Here is a 12,856-nt window from a genome sequence, read left to right as displayed (position 1 = left end):
TGATCTACACCAATCAGCCGATTAACAGCCCTTTCTGTGTGGAAGTGGACGAATCACAACTACTGAAAAGATTTCATAATGAATTCCTGTGAAACTGAAAGAATATCATTCTGCACCTCAACCACCTCTAAACACATTCCCAAAAGGTTACTATGGAAAACAATTTTAGAAGAAGGAAAACGGAGCTACACCGGTTCATAGCGTAGTTTCATAATGCAGTGATGTTTGAAAACTCACAATGTTACACTACTGTCAACTGTTAACACAAGGAGGCTTGTTTACTACCTACAATCTCCGCTCCAGATTCAAGCCGGTTGTCCTTACACGCAGACGTGAGGCCGAAGATACGGATATATGATAATAATGTCCATACCCTGCTCAACTATTATTTTATCATACATCATTATACACAGGTCTCACCACAGAGTACTTTATTCCAGGATATTTAAGGCAATTATGAAACGACTGCATAATTACAAGAGAGCACTTAAAGCACCACACATCGAAAGGAATCCATCTCGATCATTTCTTGGCAACCTGAAGGTTAGAAACTGCATATGGAATTCATGGTCCCCCTTTTTTTTCTTTTACGTTAATGCCGCTCGTGGCGAATGCATGCCGAACATTCTATTTAACGGACGAAAAACACAAAGAAAATAAGTGCTTGACGTAACTCAGGACATTCTAATGTTTACTATGCACTATTTAAACAATCAGAGACGACGTTTCACAGTTAAAAGACATACAACCAAAGGAGCAACGAATGACGTTTTTGAAGTTGCAGTAGCTGCAGTGGTTGAAACTCAGTGTTGGCACTGTAAAGGGATGTAGTGAGGGGTCTGTCAGGGTTTTTTTTTTTTCTTTGAGCAGCAAAGGCCTCAGTGAAACCACAGAAGGTTCAGCCAGTAAGGACACACGGCTCAGTGGCACTGCAGATCGACGAACATCCGTGCAAGATATACAATGGAGAAATTGGATTTCACCTAGGTAGCATTAGAAAATGTCTGTATGGCACTGACGAAGCAAGGGCACTCTGATCCAGAGTCTTTATACACAAAAGTAATAAAGTTTTTTTTTTTCTTCAATCTTGTGCACGTCTTTAGCAGCATGAACCTCTATAAGAAATAAATGACACACAAAACAGAACTAAGCTTATGCTGGTACTGTAACACTCCATCTCGATTTTAAATAAACTGATCGCACTACAAATGTTTCTAAGCAACTACTCCTCATCCTCCTCGTCAAGCTCGGCCTCTTCCTCGTTAGAAGGCAGTGGCACTTTATCCCACTCGTCTGCTCCCGATACGTGTTTCTTCTGGTGTCGCTTGTAGTTGTCCCAGTGGCCTGTGGTGTACGTGCACGTGTTGCACTTGTGTGGCTTCTCGCCTGTGTGACGCAGCATGTGCCTCTTCAGGTTCATGCTCTGGTTGCAGCTGTAGCTGCACACGCTGCACTGGAAAGGTTTGGCACCCGAGTGAACGCGCTGATGCCGCTTTAGGTTCGCCAGGTTGCCGCAGGCGTAGTCGCACAGGTGGCACTTGTAGGGTTTTTCGCCCGTGTGCACGCGGTGGTGCCGCTTCAGGTTGTCGAAGTGGGCTGAAGCGTATGGGCACTGAGGGCACTTATAGGGCTTCTCGCCGCTGTGCGTCTTCATATGCCGTGCCAGGTGGTTGGGGTAGTGTGTGAGGAAAGGGCATGCGGCACAGGTGTACACCCTGTCCCCTCGGTGCCCCCGCTCGCTTCCACTGCCTGCTGCGTCTTTAGTCAGCATTTCCAGGGTGCACTTGGCACAGATCTGCGCTGAAGAGCCGTCCTCACCATCCAGTACCAGGCCACACAGCCTGCATGTGAAAGGGAAGAGCAGAGGAGGCAGAACGCCAGGTTGTGCCCGGGGACATGACTGCTGCTCCGATTTCAGCCTCGCAAAAGCCTTCAGATATCCGCTGTCACTGCCAATGCTCATATTCCCTTTCATTTCTGAGGACTGAAGCACTGAAAATTCCAACAAAGCAAAATTAGCCACATCCAATGAAAGGGCAGAAAATATATTTCATTTAGTCACAAAAAAAAAGAAAGAAAGAAAACTCCCACCCACCCAACTACCCACAGTATAACTTTATGACCACCGACAGGTATAAGACTGATTATCTGTTAATGGCATCTCATCATGGCACCTGTTATTGTGAGGTATTTATTAGGCACCAAGTGAACATTTTGTCCCCAAAGTTGATGTGTTAGAAGCAAAACAAATGGGCAAGTGTAAGTATTTGAGCGAGTTTGAAAAGGGCTAAATTGTGACATCTAGACGACTGGCCAGAGCATCTCCAAAACTGCAGTGCTCAGTATCTATCAAAAGTTCTCTAAGGAAGGAACAGTGGTGAACCGGCGACAGGTCCTGGGCGGCCGAGACTCGATGCTCGACAGGTCAGGACTGTTTTAGCAGCAAAAGAAGGACCAACACAATATTAGGCAGGTGGTCATAATGTTATGCCTGATCGCTGTATACACAATATATAATCGGGTATTCCTTTAATTCCTATTAACTCGATTTGTTTTAATGCTTTAAAAAAAAAAAAAAGTAATAATATTAATGTATATAATGTTTTATAATGCTTTTTAAGTAATTAAGATAAATGTTCAAATAAATTACAAACGATAAGTGTCAGAAAAAACAGTGAAAGTTTAAATATAAAAACTAAAGGCCATCAATCATGAACTAAATTCTCTAATTCATCTAATCTCTAAACCAATATAGAAATTCATGGAGTTCTTATCGCACCTAAACTTTAGCTCTGAAGGAAATTTGTCATTCCAATCAGAACATCCTTTTTTGGACGAAGGAAAAATAAAAAGCGTACCTTCCCTGGAGGCACGGGGCACTTCCTCCTTTAGGCTCTGGCATCCAACAGGAGCTCGAAGGCTGAGGCTGAGGCTGCTCATCATGCGCTGCGTATTCTGTGCAGGATTTGTGACCGTGTGGATACTCGGGTGTGTATTCTGGCCTGGACTGATAGCAGTGTGCATTCGCTGTTGTGCATTCTGAGCAGGATTTGGGATGGTGTGCATGCGTTGGTGCCTCTTCAGGTTGCCCAGGGAACTGCAGGCGAACGTGCAGTGCTCACACTTGTAGGGTTTTTCTCCGGTGTGGATGCGCAAGTGGCGCTGCAGGTTGACCAGCTGTGCGGAGGCGTAGGAGCAGAGGGAGCAGCGGTACGGCTTCTCGCCGTTGTGAGTCTTCATGTGCCTTTTTACGTGGTTGGTGTAGCGTGACGAAAAGCCACACAGAGGACAAGAGTTCAGCTTCTGCTGGCCATTCTCAGGTCCTGCTCCGTCTCCGTCTGCCCCTTTGAGCAACGAAGGTGCTCCTACATGGACACTCCTGTCTCCAATGCTGGTTCCATCGCGTTTGGAGCAGCGCAGGCACAAGTGCTCATCCTCATCTAGGAGCTGATCGCAGCCCCTGCAGGAGACGTAGAGGGGAAAGGCAGCCTCGGATCTTGTGCCCTCTCGCTCGTTCTGTGCGGTACGGAGGTCGGGGGTGTCGCTCTCCATGCTGAGGTGGCTGAAGGAGGAGCTCTCTTCGTCACCCAGTTGAAAACTAGGCAGACTGATATTAGCTGTACGGGATCAAAGCAAAACCAGGACAAGTTTTAAAAGCAAAAAACATATATAGATGTTCAATACACAGGAAAAAAACCTGTCTTATACTCACACAGATAAAAGATCTTTGTAGGATCCCAAAACATATACTGGAATACTGGAAGCACAGAAAATGCTGCCTGCCTATAACATGGCCCTCTCTCTCGCTTTCTTTCCGTCATGAAGCTCACTCCTCACACACAGAGGAAATGAGTGTGAGATCCTGAGTCGGCCTTTATATTGGGCTTGCAAGAAACCCTCGGTGGATGATTACCCAGCCTAATGATAATGATGATGACTATAATGGCTGTGCTGATCATGATGAGGGGTTGATGATGATGATGATGATGATGATGATGATGATGATGATGAGAAAGGCGCAGAGAGGAGGAGATGATGATGATGATGATGATGTATAAATGCCTTCCTGTAATGGTGTCCTTGATGATGATGGCTGTCTTGATGACCCTTATAATGGCTGCACACTGCTCTTTTTCTGATTTGCCATTTTCAGACTGCACGCCCCGACAGAATGCTGCACCCTTTCAGCTGTGCATGAATATAAGTCTTTCCCCCTCTCTAACGTATTCTGCTGTCTAAACCCCAACATTCAATTCAGATTTTTTTTTTTTACTAGAATGCACATGGCAAAAAAAAAAAAAAAAAACATTAGCCAGACCTTCCCATCAACACAACATACCGATATACACTGCACGATTTTGGATTGAGTGGGTATTTGATGGAGACCACAGGATGGGCTGTAGACCAAAACCATACAAACCTAATCATCATCATCATTATCATCATCATCATGCTTTTAATAGCATCTCTCATGGTCCCCTTTTGATTATAATAAAAAAGAAGAAGAAAACAACAACCAAAAGAATATAGTGTTAACCAACAATTAGTCATAATCATTTTAGCTGTTTTTTTTATCAGTGTTTTTAAGTGGTATATTTCCTTTTCTATAAAACACTGCTTCCAAAATGATCTGCAACCTGACAGAATAAGAACACTTTCTCTTTGAAATTAATAATGAGGCTGGAGACATTTGTAGCAAAATCTTCATCGACAACTCTATTTGGAATATTTTATGCTCCTAGAGCCCCCTCCAAAAATACTGGAAAAGCAAATCTATATACACTCATGCATATCCTTATCTATAGATAGATAGAAAATATTTGTTTTATTAGGGATGGTGAGATGCACGGATTCGGATCGGTGCTTTGGAATAATGGTTAATGATGTGATGCATCGATTTTAGAAAAAGTATTCATCGAATACAAGTTCGCATTTGTATAGCAGTGCATAGTTTTTTACATATTTTCTGAGGTAAAAAAGTATTTGTACAAATGATGTACTACAGCTTTAAATAAAATCTGGAGATAATGCAGCGAGAACAGTGCTACGTGATTTGAAATCGCAGGAAAAAAAAGTCTGTGCAGGAGATGTGAAGGGGGGGCACTTTTTAAACCAGTTAACGTATGAGTTTTACATCCTGATGTTCAATAAACCAAGTGTTGTGGTCTCCTTGTCCTAGCTGCAGAACTAACCGATCGGCAGAACAAAACCAAGAACCCAGGAATACACGTAGAGAAAGAACAGTAGAGCTAGCATATAAAACCACACATGCATTTTATATATATATATATATATATATATATATATATATATATATATATATATATATATATATATATATATATATATATAAATAAAATCCCTCCTGCAGTGTGTGCAAACCTGGTGAAAAACTACAGGAAACATTTGACCTCTGTAATTGCAAACAAAGGCTACTGTACCAAATATTAACATTAACTTTCTCAGGTGTTCAAATACTTATTTGCAGCTGTATCATACAAATAAATAGTTTAAAAATCATATATTGTGATTTCTGGATTTTTCTTTTTTTTTAGATTATGTGTCTCACAGTGGACATGCACCTACGATGACAATTTCAGACCCCTCCATGATTTCTAAGTGGGAGAACTTGCAAAATAGCAGGGTGTTCAAATACTTATTTTCCTCACTGTATATAAATTACACACACACACACACACACACACACACACACACACACACACACACACACACACACACACCGATTCCAAAAAATTTGGGACACTGTACAATTTGTGAATAATAAAGGAATGCAATAATTTACAAATCTCATAAACCTATATTTTATTCACAATAGAATATAGATAACATATCAAATGCTGAAAGTGAGAAATGTCATGCCAAATATTAGCTCATTTTGGATTTCATGAGCTACACATTCCAAAAAAAGTAGCAAAAAGAGGCTGGAAAAGTTAAATGTACATATAAGGAACAGCTGGAGGACCAATACGCAACTTATTATTTCAATTGGCAACATCATTGGGTATAAAAAGAGCCTCTCAGTGGCAGTGTCTCTCAGAAGTCAAGATGGGCAGAGGATCACCAATTCCCCTAATGCTGCAGAGAAAAATATCAGAAAGGAGTCTCTCAGAGAAAAATTGCAACGAGATTGAAGTTATCATCATCTACAGTGCATCATATTATTGAGAATCTGAAACCATCTCTGTGCGTAAGGGTCAAGGCCGGAAAACCATACTGTATGCCCGTGATCTTCAGGCCCTTATACGACACTGCATCACATACAGGAATGCTACTGTAATGAAAATCACAACATGGGCTCAGGAATACTTCCAGAAAACATTGTCGGTGAACAAAATCCAGCCATTCACCGTTGCCGGCTAAAACTCTATTGGTCAAAAAAGAAGCCAGAGACTGTTTTAAAAAATTAAGAGGGGATGCCGCACAGTGGTAAACATGGCCTTGTCCCAACTTTTTTGAGATGTGTTGATGCCATGAAATTTAAAATCAACTTATTTTTGCCTTGAAATGATACATTTTTTTTTTAGTGTAAACATTTGATATGTCATCTATGCTGTATTTTGAATAAAACATTTGAAACTTTCACATCATTGCATTCTGTTTTTATTCACTATTTGTACAGTGTCCCAACTTTTTTTGGAGATGAGTTTGTGTGTGTGTGTGTGTGTGTGTGTGTGTGTGTGTGTGTATATATAAAATTATTAGATGTGCTATACTTCTAACATTTTATATGTAGATTGATTTTTCCTCACTAAACAGTATCTCAAGCGTGTTCTCTCAGCACCACCCTCAGTACTTGAGTAAATGTATATTATTTATTTATGAATCATATCGCATCGGCAGCTGCTTTATATGTATCTTCAATGTATTGCATCATTGACATACATATACATACTCATAAATAAAACAAGCACACACAGTGGCTTTAAATCAAAGTTACTTTGATCAAAATCAAATCCCATTCCAGCTCTACTATGAAAAGGAAAAATGCAATAGATCTGATAAAAGGATTTATATTTATATATTTATATTTTTTTTAAACTACAATTACAAGGTTGGAAAAGTCATCAGTCCCCTGATTTTATACTTCCTAGAATCACCTTTTGGTTTAATTACAGCCATTCCTCTTTTTAGATATCTGTTCTAGCTTTGCAGACATAAATTGGGGAAATTTAGCTTATTCTTTCTTACACAAGATTGAGTATGGCACTTTTTCCAGGAAAGGCTTCGTTCTTGCAACCCTGCCATTCAAGCCAGCTTTATGTAAATCTAGTGAGATAGTTGTCACATGCACAGAATGACCAATCCTAGCCATAAAGCCTTGGAAGTCCATCAAAGTCACCTTCGGCCTCTTGGTAGCTCTGAGCAATGTGCTCCAGGCTCGACCATCCAGTTTCAGCAGAAGGCTTGTGGTACCATATGCTTTGCACTTCTTAATAGTACTCTGAGGGATAACTAAAGCCTTTTTGTAGCCTTCTCTTAACCTGTGCCTTTGTTAGTAGTACATGTACCATGTACTACTAACAGTGGAATCTTCAAGAAACAGCTGTATCTACACTATTACAACTGCTGCCAGATGGGGCAATTAGCATGGATTTTGATTTGAAAGTTGCACCAGAGCAAGTTTATGATGGTATAAGAGAAGGTGCTGAGCACTTTACCAAAACAAGTATTTCATTTATTACTTTTTAATAATCCTCCATGTTTTTCTTTTTTTCAATTTGATGAAGTATGTGAGGGTGGTGCAGAACATGTATGAGGACAGTGTGACAGCAGTGAGGTGTGCAGTAGGAACGACAGGCTGGTTTAAGGTGGAGGTTGGACTGCAGGATCGGCTCTGAGCCCTTTCCTGAGAGGTGGTAAAAAGTGGAGGAGTTCAGGTACCTGGGGTCAACAGTGCAAAGTAATGGAGAGTGTGTTAGAGAAGTGAAGAAAAGAGTGCAGGCAGGGTGGAGTGGGTGGAGAAGAGTGACAGGAGTGATTTGTAATAAAAGGGTATCTGCGAGTAAAAGGGAAAGTTTATAGGACTGTGGTGAGACCTGTGATGATGTATGGCGAAGCTGGAGGTAGCAGAGCTGAAAATGTTGAGATTTTCGTTAGGAGTGATGAAGAGGGACAGAATTAAAAACAAGTTTATTAGAGGACAGCACATGTAGGAGACAAAGTGAGGGAATCGAGATTGAGATGGTTTGGACATGTGCAGAGGAGGGACATGGGGTTTATCAGTAGAAGAATGCTGAGGATGGAGTCACCAGGAAGGAGGAAAAGAGAAAGACCAAGGAGGAGGTTTATGGATGTGGTGAGAGAAGACATGCGGGTAGTTGGTTTGAAAGAGGCAGATGTAGAGGACAGGGGGTATGGAGACGGATGATCCGCTGTGGCGACCCCTAATGGAAGAAGACGAAAGAAGAAGAAGAAGATTGAAGTGTTTTTGAAGCTGCTGCCTTTGATCTAGATGATCTCACAGACTAACATCTTATATCAGTTTCTGTGGGGACATATGCAGCACTTATTTAACTATTTAGCATACAACGATAAGCCATGGTTCACAGCGAGACTCAGACAGCTTCATCAGGTCAAAGAGGAATGGGGACAAAATGTTGTACAATCAGGACAGGAGCACACTGCTGAACTCACAGCGACTTCATTGTTTAAAAGGCCCAACAGAGGATGTACTTCATTCGCCAGCTGAGGAAGTTCAACTTGCCACAGGAGCAACTCTGGAGCCATCATCAATTCTGTCCTGTGCACTTCGAAACCCATCACGTTTTAACTCAGCCACACAATCAGACATCAGAAGACTACATCGGACGGTTTGAACGGCTAAAAGGATTATTGGTGCTCCCCTGCCCACTCTACAGGATCTTTACACATCTAGAGTGAGAAAAATGATTTAGAAAATCACTCTGGATCCCTCACATCCAAGTCATATGCTTTTTGAACTTTTGCCATCTGGCCGACACTACAGAGCACCAAGACAGCCAGGCACAAGAAAAGTTTCTTCCCCCAGGCAATCTACCTCATGAACACAAACGCTCTCCTTATTGTGCAATAAAAAAAATAAAATAAAAACATGTGCAATACCACTTTTACTGATCTAATCCTGTACTTTTTATGTGCAATAATACTCTTTATTTGTTTTCTTATAAAAAAAGAATGTGCAATAACCTTTTATTTTGCTCTTTTATTTCCTTTTTTTTTTTTTTTTTTTTTTTTTTTAATGTGCAACTGGAAGCTTTCGTCACCAGAAGAAATTCCTTGTAAGTGCAAACATACTTAGCAATAAAGCTATTTATGATTCTGATCTCTTTAACAACATAAAACAATGCAGACCACCAAATTTTAAAGCAGGCAAAAATATGAGGATTGGACTCAGTTTCTTGTTTTCTTTTTATAAAATCACAATTGAGATTTTATTATATATATATATATATATATATATATATATATATATATATATATATATATATATATATATATATAAATCATCATTCGAATCTGGAAAGGGTCCAATTTTATTTGTAAACACTCAACAACAAAACGCTGTGCTTTTGTAAAATAAAGAAATGACAGGGGGCGCTCTCTGCCGTCTCCGTCAGCTCTGTTTTTAGACACAAATAAAACAACCTGAATCTCAGTAAATACTTGCATTCACACTAAAAAACAGATATAAAAATATTTTTTGTTGTAATTCATGCTGATCACAACAAAATGAATTCACAGGAATATGCCTTCTTTCCAAACAACAACTGAGGAGCTGGTTTAAAAGCCTGGAAAAGCATCATACACCATACACAATTTGGTGATGCCAATGATTCACAGGCTTGATGCAGTCATCATAAACATTAGATATTTAATTCTACATTTTAGGTCATGACTCTGTTTCTACCCTTTTGTGCACCCAAAAGGATAAAATTGTATGTGTGTGTGTGTATTATATTATTTTTATATATATATATATATATATATATATATATATATATATATATATATATATATATATATATATATATATATATATATATATATATATATACACATACACACACATACATACATACATACACACACACACACACACACACACACACACATACACACATACACACATACACACACACACACACACACACACACACACACACACACACACACACACACACACACACACACACACACACACACACACACTATATATTATATTCTTTTTAAGGTTTGCTTTTTAAAGACAGGCCTCCTAATACTGCCCTTTGGCCTTTCCCCAACACCATCAATGTTCACAAGATACAAGCTGATTTGTCTCGTCTGATGGCCACAGGCATCAGGACACTGCCATATTTGGACACCTGGCTCCTTTTACCTACACCAAAAAGGCAGGCCATCTGGAACATGTCTAACCTCCTCTGTCAGATTGTGCTGGTTTTTAGAAAACACAATTAAATGTCTGGCCTGCTTTGAAAGTCTTCTATGACTACATTTACTATGAATTATAGCCAGTTCTTTACCTCCAAGTGTGGCACATATTACTATGATCTTCAAACAAATATGCAGTATCAGCTGCCTGCTGAAGATGGACTGCCACATCAATAATCCCACATTCTTCATGTAGGGTATCAGCATACAACTAGTCTCCAAAATACCAGTTCCTTAATCCTGGTGAGAGAAACTCAAATGCTGGTGGCTCAAAATGTTCTGGGCCATTTGAGGCTATAATCCTCTTCACAGATTAAAAACACATATTTTTAGCAAAGCCTACACATAACATACGTCTCACATCATAACCTTGTGCTCCAGAACATCTGATCACATCACATTATCAACTTGTGCTGTTAATATCATGAACAGCAGCTACGCTAATTCCTCTTCACTGCTTCTCTTTCTCTCCCCATCCCAGTCATGTCCCACCTCGTGAAGATTATGGACTTCAAAGAAGTAGATGCCAAACTCGCAAACATTCTGAACCATCTAGAGACGTACCAGTGCCAATTGGATCCCACTACATGTGTGGTTTTGACATTGGACTTCCTGAAGTGTTTAAAGGCTCTGGCATGGAGAAGCTGATGCTGGATCTGTGATGATCACAAATGTTGAGCTCAGTAGCTCCTACTTTTATACCAAAGACTGTTGAAAGAACATTTACTTATAATCTTATACTCCAGTACTCATGTTAGTTCTCTCTCTCCAGTGTTCTGTATTGTTGAAAGATTTATGATCAAACTCTTAAAGTCACCCAAATGAGGATGGGTTCCCCTTTTGAGTCTGGTTCCTCTCAAGGTTTCTTCCTCATTACATCTAAGGGAGTTTTTCCTTGCCACAGTCGCCATGGCTGCTCATCAGGGATAAATGCACACCATTCACCTTGACTGTTGATTTCTGTAAAGCTGCTTTGAGACAATGTCTGTTGTGAAAAGCGCTATACAAATAAACTTGACTTGACTTGACAGTCTGCGTTGGATTAACCACCCAGGCCACAGAGCTCTGACTTTAGCCAACAAGACCATGATTACCACTAATTATTGGAACACCCAGGGAGCAGCCTTCCTGATAAGATTTGTTGTCCCACATGGATGGTGAGATCACAGTGCACTACAATACTGGTCACAGGGACATAAAGAGCTGTATAAACGCAACTCATGAACATGCCTGCTTTTTTTTTTTAACCCAGATAGCGCCATTTATAAACATATACATGCAAGTACAAAGGAAAAAATAACCAGTTCAGTTTGACAACATTTGTTTATGATGTTCATGAGAACATTGATGAATAGTGGTAGCAAGTATAAGGATTAAAGCATGTGAATAAATTTAAAATAAGGATATTAAAATTATTCAGAACTTCATTAAATTAATTGAAGATAAAGAAAATAAATGAGACATCACCTCATTTTCACGTTTTAACAATTCAAATACTTTAGAAATATATATTTTTAATACAGTCTATTATACAGTGAATAATAAGTGTTCTTCCTCCCCACCCCTTAGAAATATAATCTTAACCATTAGGGGGCACTATAATGCAATTATATTTTTTATTTTATTTTTTTATTTTTCTTACACTGAGACATGAACCATAACTATAAATCTTTAAATAGTTAAAAACTAACTAAAAATATAAAATTTTACATTGTATTCAGTAACCTATATATATACACACACTTTAGAGTGTCTTAACATTAAAGTTATGTAATTTCACATGTGATGTCTGCATTAAACCAAATGGACCAAACTCAACTAAACTTGGTAACATGGTTGTCAAATAAAAAAAACAACTTATGTAACATCCAAACTGACATGTTTGCATAAGTGATGGTGCTTCACCAGAGCTGGGACACTAAATAGTTGTACTGAATAGGTTTGAAGAAACTACAAAATTAGTATAAATTTTGCTTTAATAACTGCAAAGTAGATTAAAACACAAAAGCAGAAACCTCAATAATTTTCAGTAATAATAAATAAGTTTTAGTAATAATAAAATTAAAACTATCACAAATGTGATGCAAAACTGCCATTACTTACCATGGGGAATAAAACATTAAAATAAATTTCGAACTAAAAAAAAATAAATTTCGAACTAAAAGCAATTTCGAACTAAAAGCAAATTTAATGTAGCATGGTAACGTGAATACAATTTTTTTCATTTTTAGATAATAATAATGTAATAATTGAAAACCAAATGATCAAGTGTATATTACCAGCAAGCCATGTCACACTTAAAAGGCGAATTGTATATTTTTCAGTCCCCAGTTCAAAAAAAAGAACAGAAATAAAATAGAAATAGAAAAATTGATATTGAGCTTGCTATGCTGGCAATGTGACCATCACTCACCTGAAAACTTCT

At 39.0% G+C, this 12,856-nt stretch overlaps 1 protein-coding gene across 2 annotated transcripts in view; it reads right to left on the bottom strand.

Moving 5' to 3' along the window:
- Window positions 1–416: 416 nt before the first annotated feature.
- znf513a (zinc finger protein 513a) overlaps window positions 417–12,856 on the bottom strand; it is a 14,307-nt gene continuing 1,867 nt past the window's right edge. Inside the window, exons 3-5 of one of the 2 annotated variants that reach the window (XM_046836653.1) lie at window positions 12,845–12,856; window positions 2,859–3,617; window positions 417–1,992 (exon numbers count right to left, since the gene is read on the bottom strand). The exon at window positions 12,845–12,856 is cut by the window's right edge and continues 120 nt beyond it. In XM_046836653.1, the coding sequence (XP_046692609.1) occupies window positions 1,223–1,992; window positions 2,859–3,617; window positions 12,845–12,856 (1,541 nt within the window). In that variant the 3' untranslated portion in view covers window positions 417–1,222. Of the gene's footprint in view, window positions 1,993–2,858; window positions 3,618–3,712; window positions 4,447–12,844 lie in introns of those variants that run through there. The other variant, XM_046836654.1, reaches the window with a different exon arrangement.

The sequence above is a fragment of the Silurus meridionalis genome, chromosome 23 (genome assembly GCF_014805685.1).
Source record: "Silurus meridionalis isolate SWU-2019-XX chromosome 23, ASM1480568v1, whole genome shotgun sequence".
Lineage (NCBI taxonomy): Eukaryota > Metazoa > Chordata > Actinopteri > Siluriformes > Siluridae > Silurus > Silurus meridionalis.
The sequence above is the reverse complement of the archived record's forward strand: the minus strand, read 5'-3'. Positions and strand labels throughout refer to the sequence as shown.